This window comes from Piliocolobus tephrosceles, chromosome 11 (genome assembly GCF_002776525.5).
Source record: "Piliocolobus tephrosceles isolate RC106 chromosome 11, ASM277652v3, whole genome shotgun sequence".
In the NCBI taxonomy this organism is placed as follows: Eukaryota; Metazoa; Chordata; class Mammalia; order Primates; family Cercopithecidae; genus Piliocolobus; species Piliocolobus tephrosceles.
In genome coordinates, this window is record NC_045444.1 from 45,736,981 (window position 1) to 45,749,859 (window position 12,879).

General features: G+C 38.2%; 1 protein-coding gene across 2 annotated transcripts in view; it reads right to left on the reverse strand.

The window, feature by feature from the left end:
- Nucleotides 1-12,879, reverse strand: part of PLA2R1 (phospholipase A2 receptor 1) — a 127,229-nt gene that overhangs the window by 61,968 nt on the left and 52,382 nt on the right. For both annotated transcript variants that reach the window (XM_026447757.1, XM_023217506.2), the window contains exon 11: nucleotides 7,413-7,582. In XM_026447757.1, coding sequence (XP_026303542.1) covers nucleotides 7,413-7,582 — 170 coding nt within the window. The remainder of the gene's footprint in view (nucleotides 1-7,412; nucleotides 7,583-12,879) is intronic.

The window sequence follows — 12,879 nt, forward strand, 5'->3', positions numbered from 1 at the left end:
ATCTCTTTATTTTAATAATATTCATAGATTTGTAGAACAAGGTCTTTCTGTTGAGCGAATTATGATGTTACTTGTTTGGAGCTATGGAAAGTCACCAGTTTCCATACAAATTTCCTAAACTGATGTTTATATACAAAAAACTAATTTGTCTTCATTTCACTTTGCATGCATCTTTCAAAAGCATAATTTTAAAAAATTAATAACAGAAAGTTTTAGGTTGACAGCAAAATTGAGTGCAAAATACAGAGAGCTCCCCTTTAACACCACTGCCCTCCAATCTCCTTCACTACAGACATCCCACACCATAGTGGTACATTTATTACCACTGATGAACCTACACGGACACATCACAACCACCCAAAGTCCCTCTCATCTCCTGCGCCATCTCTGTCACTCATTTCACTTGTATAAAAGCAACTCTATCATCTATCATCTACCTATCTCACCTATGTCTGAATATATTGCTGCTATTATTTTAAACATACTATTATTTGTTGGATCAATTAAGAATAAGAAAAATAGAAGTTTTTGTTTTACCTTCATTTATTCTCTGATGCTCCTTCTTTCTTTACATAGATCTGAGCTTCTATATCATTTTCCTTCTCTCTGAAGAATTTCTTTGAGTATTTCTTGCAAGGTAGGTCTACTAGCAACAAATTTCCCGAATTTTTGTTTGTCTGATAAAAATCAGATAAAATCTGATAAAAATTCTCCTTCATTTTTAAAGGATAATTTCACAGAGTATAGAATCCTTAAGTTGGAGGGTTTTTTTTCTCTTAACACTTTAAATATTTCATGCTACTTTCTTCTTGCTTCAATGATTTCTGAAGAGCAGTCAGATTTAATTCTTATCTTTGCTCCTCCAGAGGTAAGGTGTTTTTTCCCCTCTGGCTTCTTTCAAGATTTTGTCTTTATTTTTCATTTTCTGAAGTTCGAATACAGTATGTCTACGTGTAGTTTTTCGTGCGTTTATCTTGGTTGGTGTTCTCAGAGTTTCCTGGATCTGCGGTTTGGTGTCTGATATTAACTTGGGGGAAATTCTCAGTTATTATTGCTTCAAATATTGCTTCTTTTCCTTTATTTCTTTCTTTTCCTTCTGATATTCCCATTACACAGTTTGTAGTTGTCCCACAGTTCTGGAATATTCTGTTCTGTTTCAGTCTTTTTCCTCTTTGTTTTTCAGTTTCAGAAGTTTGTATTATCACACACTCAAACTCAGAGATTCTTTTCTCATGTGTGTCTAGTCTACTATGAACTCATCAAAAGCATTCTTCATTTCTGTGATGGTGTTTTGATCTGTAGCATTTCTTTTTGTTTTGTTTTGTTTTGTTTTCTTAGACTCTCCACCTCTCTGCTTACAGGATCCAGTTGTTCTTGCATGTTGTCTACTTTTCCCATTGAAGCCCTTAGCATATTAATCATATTTTTAAAAAAATTGCTTGTCTGGTAGTTTCAACATCCCTGTCATAGCTGACTGGCTCTGATGCTTGTTCAGTCTCTTCAAAATGTGTTTCTTGCCTTTTAGTATGTCTTGTAATATTTTTGTTGAAAAGTGGATGTAATATACTGGGTAAAAGAAACTGCAGTAAACAGGCCTTTGCGATGGAATGGTAAGGTGTGAGAGGAGGGGAAGTGTTCTACAATTTTACCATTAGGTTTCAGCTTTTGGTGAGCCTGTGTTCCTGGACTGCGCCCTTGACCAGCGAATACTTCTCAGTTATTTTTCCCTGGTTGGTGGGACAGGATGGCTAGAGAGCTGGAGCGGGGTATTTCCTTTCCATCACATGAAAGGATAGAGCTGGCTGGAGTTGTAGATTTCCCTTCCTCCAGATGAGTCAGGCTCTGATAAAACTCCAGCAGCAGTCTGATAAAATAGCCTCTCCTGAGGTGGGGCCTTGTTAGCAACGGAATGCTTTGCTATATTTCAAAATGGTTCCTTTTCCTCTCCCTCTGCTGGAAGCATTAGGGAATTTTTTCTCTGATATTTCACTGTGATAACCTGATAGATTACCTGGAACTAGAACTCACAAAAGTGTGGGGGTCCCCTATGACTGGGTCACCCGGGAGAACCCTCAGAGTTGTCTGTGCTGAGCCTCCAGCAATTTTATCAATGACAGTTCAGATGTTCCTCTCCCAGCACTGGTTCCTCTGGAGGTTTCTGCTGATGGGTTTCTGATCCAGGAAGTTGTGATTCTCTGTATCTTTGTATTTTTCCAGTTTTGGGCGGCAGTGGTTTGCCTTGTGATGGGTCTAAGAAGAGTTGTTGATTTTTCAGTTTGTTCAGCTCTTTACTCATTAGGATGGTGTAACTTCTAAACTTAAGTCTTCAAAAGTACAGGGTTTTAAACCGTGTATTTAACAGAGAGAAAGTAAACTGACTTTCTTTGATCTCTCTCTTTTTTCTTTCTTCTAATTTCAGGAGGTCTAAAGGAATTTTTAAAAAAACATTTAACACTAGCTCATAAGTGTTGGGGAAATGTGTGTGTAGGCCACAGTCATACCTTCCTTTAAAGCTCTGTGGTTTCCCAGGGTGCTCACATTGGTGACTGGTCCAGCACAGAATAGGTCCTGCATCTTAGAATGTATGGGTGAGGAACCCTAATAGGTTAGCAATGTCACTGTCTGTAGCTTTAGGTAAAATCCTGCAAATTATTTCTCTGCAATAAGAAAGGCTAATATTTATTAATTATTTATAATGCAGTAGCAACTATGTAATATTTCTTTTAATCCTCACAACAATCCTGTAAGGTAGATACTATTTACTGTCCTTATTTTAAAGAAGAGGAAACTGAGATATGGAGAGATTAAGTAATTTCTCTGAGATCATAATGCTGGAATTTGAACTTTAGTTCAGCTCAATAGTGGGTAGGTACTCTTTATGCATATGTTATCCTGCAGTGCAGTCTCTTATATCTATTTATATCACCTTACTTAACACCCTCAACGAAGAACACTTCTGATCTTAATATTTTTTGATCCAAAACCTCTAGTGGCTTCCTATACCTAGAGAAGAAGTGAAAACTCTTTAGCTTGTAATATTAGGCTGTGGTTTCAATGTCCTACTCTGGCCTTATCTTTTACAACTCTTTTGCATATATCTTAATCTCTAAATACACAGTGCTCCTAAAATTTCTTAGAGTTGCCCCATATATTTGCTTCTGCTGAGAAAATTCTTTTTACTTCTTTAACCACTAAATCCTACTATATTTCAGACATTTTCAATCCCAGGTGAAAGGCCACTTCCTCTTGAACTTTTATGGTAACTTCAATAAATCTTCCCTTCATTTAACTATTAGAATACTTTATTTTATACTTCTTACAGCACTCACCACATATTTTCCTCTTGCCATGGTTTGAATGTAATATATCCCTCCAAAATTCATATGTGATAGTATTAAGAAGCAGGGCCTTCTGGGAAGTAATAAAGTCATGAGTGCTCCATCCTCATGAATGGGATTAATGCTTTTATAAAAGAGGCTGAGGGGGTGTCCTACTCTCGTTTTGCTCTTTTTCCCTTCCACCATGTGAGGGCACTGCAAGAAGGCCTTCAGCAGACACTGAATCTGCTAGCACCTTAATCTTGGACTTCCCAGCCTCTAGAACTGTGAGAAATAAATTTTTGTTATTTATAAATTACCCAATATGTGATATTTTGTTATAGCAGCAGGAATGACTATGACTGTATATATGAGTTATTTATTGTATTTGCTATCACCACTCCTAGATTACGGCAACATGAAGGCATGCACATTAGGTAATTTTTAAATGTCCCTTGTCATACAAATGCCCTATAAAAGCTCATTAAATGAATGGCTTTAATTATGCAATAGGGTTATAGAAAGAAAAATTTTTTTTAAAAAAACACAGAGGGAGACATCTCAAAGATTGAGCAGTACCTTGAATACATGTGTTTATCTCTTCTCTGTCCTAAAATCTCATGTGTTAAAATAAATGGTGCTATGAGAAATAACCAGCAGATTACGCACCCTGAAAGATTCTTTCAGTCAAACTAGTTGAAATGCTAGATAAAACATTTTGAAAACATCTTTATAAATGTACGGCTGAGTTGGCATAAAATAAACAAATCTATAGAGCTTGCAAATGAAGTAAAAGTATGAACCATGGTAGCCAAACTACCTTCCTAGTGGGATTTACCCTAAAGATTTCTTTCTAATTCTGGAGATCTTGAGCATCTGCTTTGATAGTTGCGTGGAGATTTTGAGGGAAAGGAGAGGAAGCTTAACAGATATACAAAATGAAAAGTCTAACAGAAGAAACTTGCATAAAATAGAATCCCAAATGGCCACTTTTGGTAAGTGTACATGAGAACATACTCACTCAGCTGTTTGTAAGGAAACTTGTCTCTGTCAATCTTGGCAGTGAATAATAAGAAAAGAAATAACTTTCTAAAGAATTTATAACCACAACTCAAACTTCATGCAGGTTAGTCATCGAACTCATGCTACCTATGTGTTCAAGAAAACCTCAGTCAGAGCTTTTAAAGTGGTCCTTAGTTGGTAGTGCCTCAAACTGAGTGATGGAAACAAATGCTAATTTTCATTGGAGGAGCCCAACTTCAACCTAGGGGTTACAGAACTCCCATAAATAAAGTACATAGAAAAGTTAGCAGTTCCAGGCAAAACCCACAAAGTGAAAGAAATGAGATCCAGAAACAGACCCATAAAACTTCAGGTATGAGATTGCTAGAAACCAAATACAAAATAACTTGGATATATTTAAGGAAATAAAAGAGAATCTTTAAAATATGAGTAGGAAACAAGTGACAACAAAGAGCCACAAACCAAATTTAAAACAGAAATAGGCTTTCTGGAAATGAAATAAATATAGTTAGCATATGAATACACCTAAACAAATATTCATTGCAAAGATAGCCACAACAAAATCATGGCCAACAGAAATGAAATAGTTCAGAATTTTCAAAACTAGGCAGCAACAGCAAATTATAATCCTTTTAAAGATGAGAGCAAAGATAGTATTGCTGATTTTGTTAAGAATGCATGTTGAATAGCTAGTGTAACATACAGAAACATAGATTTAGATAATACAATTTCCAGATAAGTAAAGGGGAAAGAATGAAATGAGAAAAGAAGAAAAAGATAAATTCAAAAGATGGCAAGCAAGAAGAGAAAACATGACTAAAAAGTGCAGGATAAATGGAAAGGACATAATAAAATGGAAGAGATGAATCCAATTCTATACATAATCACAAAAAATGTAAGTAAACCAAACTCTGCAGTTAAGGACAACAAATGTGTGAATAAGGTTTTAAAAATTTAGTTATATGCTGTTTATAAGTGATACATTAACTCTAAGAACACAAAAATATTCAAAGTTAGAAAAAATAAAAAAAGTACTAGGCCAATACTAATTTTTAAAAAGTTACTGTAGCTACATTCATGGACAAATTAACTCTATGGAGAAAATAATTTTGAGAGAACAAGAGGATCACTCAGGATACTATACCGATTTTGACACCACAGGTAGGATATCAAATTCTAAACTTGTACGTTGCTAATAAAACAGCCTAAAACGTATGTAATATAAAAACTCGACAGAACCACAGGGAGAAGTTTATACATCCACCATCGTAGCGGGAGATATTTAACACTCTCAGCAATTGATTGATCACGTGGGCAAAAAATATTCAGGCTATAGATGATCTGAACAACACATTTAACATAATCTGTTGACAGATATGAAGCATTTCATGTAGCAAAAGCAGAATATGCAACCTTTTCAAGTACATATGGGATATATATAAAAAAAATGATCACATGCAAGGCCATAATACCAACTTTGTATTTGAAAGGAGAGGCACCAAACAAACAGTATTTCTTGACCACAGTGCAATTAAATTAGGTATTGACAACAAAAGGAACTAGAAACACCTGTATTTTAGGAAATTAAAAAAATCTTCTAAATAATTTATGGGTTGAAATCATATTCATATTGGAAATTAGAATGTATTCTAAATTGAAACATTATAAAACTCTACTAAATCTTGTGGGATACAACTCAAGCAGCACTTGGAAGGAAGTAGGAAGCCTCAATAGTCTTATAAGCATTACAGAAATTGAATTTGTGGTTTTTAAACCTCCTATATAAAATATGAGGCATATTCTAATAAACGTTTATTGTATAAATGTTTACTGTTTTTATTTGTTACACTAGCTATTCAAGCATTCTCTCTTCAAATACTGCCTCTCCTCATTCATTCTAACCTTTCCTTTTATCATTCCAATTACTCAGCCTCTCCTCCATGTTTGTTGATATTTTTAAAACATTTTCTACCTCTGTGTCTCTTCCCTCCTCTTCAGGGAGGGAAGAGCCTAGGGCCCCTAAGCCATTTCCTCTAGATACAAACTTGGTAACTCTTTGCTGTTGTCTCTGGCATTGCCCTGATGGAGATCCAGGCAAGCAATAACTCACTCTGAAATATAGGGGCTGTTGGGTCTAGGCTGTCGACCTCAGCTTAATACAAGAGCCTGAAGCTTGTTCCACAGAGACAGGTTCTAGTGTAGGCTGTGGTGGAAGCCATCAGTTTCTCTGGTACTGACCAACCTGGCACAATTTCATGCCTTGGGATTCAGAGCCGAACACCTGAGGATGAACTAGTAGAGCTGGAATCCTGGTTAAGGTACCTCAGGCAGTGACTATGAACTGACTGGATGTACCCATATGTGCCCATCCACTGTACTTTGAAGTTTAACTGACCATTCTGAACTGAGCAAGCGCCTGAGATTCTTAGATAATGGGGTGGGGGGTGGGGTGCAGGTGGGGAGAAAGACTTTAGGAGGGAGAAACTGGACTTGCTGCTAATAAAGGCAGTGGTGGTCTTGAGCGATGAATTTATACCTTTAATATGTCAAGTGACTCATATGGATTATACTTTTAAAAACGACCATCAGGCCAGGCAATTTGGCTCATGTCTATAAACCCAGCACTTTGGGAGGCCAAGGTCGGCAGATTGCTTGAGCCCAAGAGTTCAATACCAGTCTGTCTCTACAGAAAATACAAAAATTAGCTGGGTGTGGTGGCGCATGCCTGTGGTCCCAGCTACTGGGGAGGCTGAGGTGGGAGGATCACTTGAGCCCGGGAGGTCAAGGCTGCAGTGAGCTGAGATTGTACTACTGCAGTTTAGGCTGGGTGACAGAGCGAGACCTTGTGTCAAAACAAACAAACAAATAAGTAAATAAATAAATAAATAGAAACAAAGATCTGCCATATGTCACCCCCTGTTAACCTGTGCTGATCCTTGTAGTTGATTTAGGCATTAAGAAAACATTAAGAAAGAATCAAAGGAGGTGGACCAAGGGGTAGAAGGAATTTGGAGTAAAGAAAACAGGAGCCAGAGGTGAGGGAGGGTTGGTGATGCAGCTCACTCTACTCACTGGGCTGGTGTGCGTTCCAGTGTGTGTACTGCACCGGCTCGGGTTTCCGCCCTGCTGGCTTCCAAGTGTATTCTCCTGTATCATTTTGGTCTTGAAGAGCTATCCAAAAATAACTGTCCTTCATTTTTACCACACTACTGATCAAACTGGTAATAAAAGCCTGTTCAAACCTTAAAAGGGGAAAAAAGAAGTGGTTATATTAAGTTTCTGGGCAATAAAAAAAAGTCATTAAAGCATAATGAAGTGCACAGAATGGCCCCAGAGTAAGCATTTCTCATTAATTCTTTAGAACATGGAGCAGGAAAACACCCCAAGACCCTGAACGTTACTAATAAATGCCGCATGTCAGTGCAATTCCCAGAAATACACGAGTGAGGAGAATCTGACTCTTGCATATGGGGCTTAATTCTTGCACGGAATAGAGTCCAGCTCCAATTTCAAAGCATAGGTAGTAAAGTTCATATGGCCAGCAATGCATTTCTTGGAGTACGATGTGGCCTATTTTGTAATTAGGCCACACACCACACAAACCATGCCACAATATGCATGGGGTAAGGTTGGGCAGGAGGGAGGAGGAAAGATATTATGGTTTTCTGAATGAGCATTTACTAATACAGAGTTCACATGCACCCACCTACCATACTTGCCTGGGGAGAAAGAAACAGAAATTAAAGTAGCCATTTTATGTCTCCCAAATCAGTGTGTTCATAGGCACAGGTAGGTCTCAGCTTATTCAAATGTGTTTAAATCTGCATGTTCACTAAAGAAAAATGTGAAAGCCCAGGAACTAATCTAAGGCTCTACATCCACTAATGTACTTCCCAAACAGCTGGATGAATTACTGTTTAGTGATTGGTGGCAGTGCCCCCTTTCCAGTATGAATGCGTCAAAAGCAGAATCTAGAAAACTTGCATACATGCTTCCACATGCACACCTACCAAGAAAATCATGACTATTAAAACTTAACTAGCATTGAACTTTTCAGCTAAGTTGAAACTATCTTGAGAAAGCTATTTTTAGAACATATGAAGTTAGAAGAAACACATTTGAAACAGTGGTGACTTCCGGGCAGACCTGCTGAGTCAGTGGGAAAGGAAAGGCTGAAGCCAAACCTAAGGAGAAAGCAAATTAGACCTTTTTATTCAATTTTGGTGGTTTTTTTCATTACTGTGCATCCTTCACTTGCTAAGGGAAGCAAAAGCAATGGGGTCATTTATGAATAGAGGAGTCTCAAAGGAAATAGGAGATAAAAAGAGAGAAGAATAAAAAGAAGTAAAAATTTTAAGTGCCTTACAGATATTATTAGCAACATTTAGAGATCTTAGGCATTTATGGTACTCATCTTTGCAGGGGAAATGGATTTTCATCATGCTTTAGTAAATATTTTCTGCAGATACTCTATTAATAACGTAAATAGCACATATTTGAAACAGGAAAAGTTCTTTTTTTAATCCAGATCATACTGGCAGAACCTTATATAAATGTGCTTCAAAAGAAATGTATAGAAGACTAAATATTGCCTACATGCTGTTGTAATTTTCCTTACACTTAAGTTGGTTCATGCTCTCGATAATATACGATCTGCTTTTCTCTATCTCCTCCAAGGCAGAGTAAGTAATACCGGGTCAGGGAAGTGCTGGGAGGAGAAGGGCAGGGTCCCTGGTTAGGCCTCCACCCCTGGCCCGTGCCCCCAGACCTAGGTGAGGACAAGCATTTCTGTTTTCATGCCCAAATGTTGCATTTCCCAAGACCACCCTGGCTCGCCACGCCCCCATCCTGTGCCTATAAAACCCCCCGAGACCCTAGTGGGAGGAGAGACAAGCGGCTGGACATCCAGAGGAACACACCGGTACAAGAGCACACCGACAGGCGCCGGCAGAGGCCGGCAGGTCATCGACAGGAAGAACGATGTGGAGTTTGGCCAGAAGGAAGTTAAGAAAATAACTCCACTATAAAATTCCCCCCCCATACATAGGAATAAACTATACAAACGAGAAGGACTTGTATACTGAAAACTGCAAAATGGTGCTGAAGGAAATCAAAGAAGCCACAAGGAAATGGAAATAAATCCCATGTTCATGGCCTGGAAGACTTAATATTGTTAAGATGTTCATACTACCCAAAATGATCTATATATTCAATGCAATCCCTATCAAAATCCCAATGATATCTTTTTCAAAAATAGAAAAGTTCATCCTAAAATCCATATGGAAATTCAAGGAACCCTGAATAGCCAATATAATGTGAAAAGAAACCAAGTTAGAGGTCTGACACTTCTTGATTTCCAAACTTACTACAAAGCTACTGTAATCAAGACAGTGTGGGCTGGGCATACTGGCTCATGCCTATAATCTCAGCACTTTGGGAGACTGAGGCAGGCAGCTTGCTTGAGCCCAGGAGCTCAAGACTAGCCTGGGCAACATAGTGAGATCCTGTTGCTACAAAACATAAAAAACATTTGCTGTGAGTGGTGGCGGTAGATGTCTGTAGCCCCAGCTACTAGGGAGGTCAAGGCGGGAGGATGGCTTGAGCCCAGGAGGTCAAGGCTCCAGTGAGTTATGATTGAACCACTGTACTCCAGCCTGGGTGATAGAGTGAGACCCTGTCTCAAAAACAAAATGAAACAAAAAACCAGTGTGGTACTAGCATAAAGACTAACACATAGGCCAGTGGAATAGACCAGGAATAAACCCTTGCATATATGTCAAATGATTCTCAAGAATGGTGTCAAGACTGTTCAGTGCAGAAAGGACAGTCTTCTCAATAAACTGTGTTGGGAAAACTAGACATCCACTTGCAACAGAATGAAGTTAGACCCTTACCATATACTATGCACAAAAACGAACTCAAAGTAGATTAAAGACCTAAACATAAGAGCTGAAACTATAAAACTCTTAAAAGGAAACATAGGAAAAAGGCTTCATAACACTGTATTTGGTGATGATTTCTTGTATATGATTCCAAAAGCACAGGCAACAAAATAAGAAATGAATAAATTGGACTTCATCAAAATTAAAAACTTTGTGCATCAAAGGACACTATCAACAGAATGAAAAGGCAACCCACAAAATGGGAGAAAGTATTTGCAAGTTATACATCAGATAAGGGATTAATATCCAGAATATATTGAAAATTCCTATAACTAAACAATAGAAAAGACAAACATCCCAATTAAAAAATGGGCAAAGGACTTGAATAGACGTTTCTCCAAAGAAGATATACAGCTAGCCAATAAGCACGTGAACATGAAAAGATGTTCAACAGCATCAATCACTAGCGAAATGCAGATCAAAACCACAGTGAAATACCACTGCACACCCAGTAGGGTGGCTATTATCAAAACAAAACAACCAGAAAATAGTAAGCATTGGCTAGGATGTGGAGAAACTGGAACCCTTATGCACTACCGGTGGGAATGGAAAATGGTGCAGCCATTATGGAAAAGAGTATGGTGGTTCCTCAAAAAATTTAAAACTAAATTATCATGTGATCCAGCAATTTCACTTATAGGCATACACGCCAAAGAATTGAAAGCAGGGACTCGAAGGGTATTTGTACATTCATGTTCATAGCAGCATTAGTCACAATAGCCAAATGGTGGGAGTAACCCAAATATCCATTAATGGATGGATGGATAAACAGTATGTGTGTATATATACAATGGAATATTAATTAGCCTTAAACAGAAAGGAAATGCTGACACTACAACATGCTAAGTGAAATAAAGCAGACACAGAAAAAACATAATTACACTTACATAAGACACCTAGATAGTTAAACTCACAGAGACAGAAAATAGAATAGTAGTTGCCAGGGTCTGGGAGGAGGGGAGAATAGGCAGCTATTGTTTAATGGGTACACAGTTTCAGTTTGGGAAGATGAAAAGAGTTCTGGAGATGGATGATGGTAGTGGTGAACAACAATGTGAATGCAGTTAACACCACTGAACTGCACACTTAAAAATGACTAACATGGTGAATTTTATGTTTATGTGTATGTTACATATATTTTACCACAATAAAAAATATTAACTGCAAAAGTGTTTTGGGGAGATATGACAGTTGCAGGAAAATGGTAGAGCTGTAAAAATACTTCAAAATAATGCACATTTAAGCTTAGGAGAGGCACAGTGGCTCACGCCTATAATCCCAGCACTCTGAGAGGCTGAGGCAGGAGGATTTCTTGAGCCCAGGAGTTCAAGACCAGCCATGGCAACATGGCAAGAATCTGTCTCTACAAAAAAATTAAAAAAATTAGCCAGGCATGGTGGTACACGCTTGTAGTCCCAACTACTTGGGGGGCTGAGGCAGGAGGATTACTTGAGCCCAGCAGGTCAAAGCTGCAGTGAGTCATGAAGGCACCACTACACTCCAGCCTGGGCAACAGAGTGAGACACTGCCTCAAAAATAAATGAAAGTAAAATAAACTTAGGAGAAAATGAGATATTGCAGAATTTCTCACTTTCGGCAAAATTCACAAAATTGAATGCCATTTGGGTTATTTTGTACCAATATTCCATGGCTGATTGATTCAAAATTTAGACATACATGGATTTAGCCAATTATCCATTATAATTTTGGAACTCAACTTTTGCATTCATGCTTTGTCTGGAAGCAAAGTGGCCAGGCCTGAAAAAAATTTGTAACAATCAGCAAGCAAATACGAATTTGTTACTCAACAATAAGGATCTGTTTTTCTTCCCCTCTCTATTCCACAAAGTGTTAAAAGTCTTAGACCAGGAGCAGTTGCCTGATCACAAAAGAAATAAGTAATTTGTAGCAGGTGGTTCTAATTGTGCCCATCAAACCTGTCATTCTATTGTGCAGAAGAGTGGAAAATCAATTAGCAACTACAAGCTTGGGTACTGAAGAGTGACAGGAGTGTCTTAACTCAAACAGGAAATTAGTAATGGAAGAAAATGATTACCATGGCCGTTAGTGGACACTCCTGGATCTGAGAGACTTTCTGTCTACTGCCAAATCTTCTCAGACAAAAGATGCTGTTTGCAAAAATTCCAAAGTGTATTGTGAATCAAAAGTAGTACAGTGTGGACCCTTGTTTCTTCCCTGATGGGGTCTGAATGATTAAAAATCAAGAGCATTGGTCCTTCCTTTCTTCAACTCGTGAGTCCTGTGTTGGAGTCGCTGCTTTGAATGCAGACATGTTTGGGGGTAGCATAAGTATATGTTAACTGACTTGGACAGATGACACATCCCTGTTCATCTGTATTCCCTCAGGGCTTGACTGGTGACCAGGCAGCACGCCAGCACAGGGCAATCTGGACAGGCCTAGGAGGCCGAGACTGGGATTAAAAACAGACTTCCTATGTCATAGTTCTGCTTTAGAGCTGGACCTGGCATGAGCGCTGGCTACTGACTACAGTTTACCAGAGAAAACATTTAAAAGTATTCACAACATAGCCTTGTATCCAGTTTTGGGGAAAATGAAACAGATTTTTTTCCCCAGA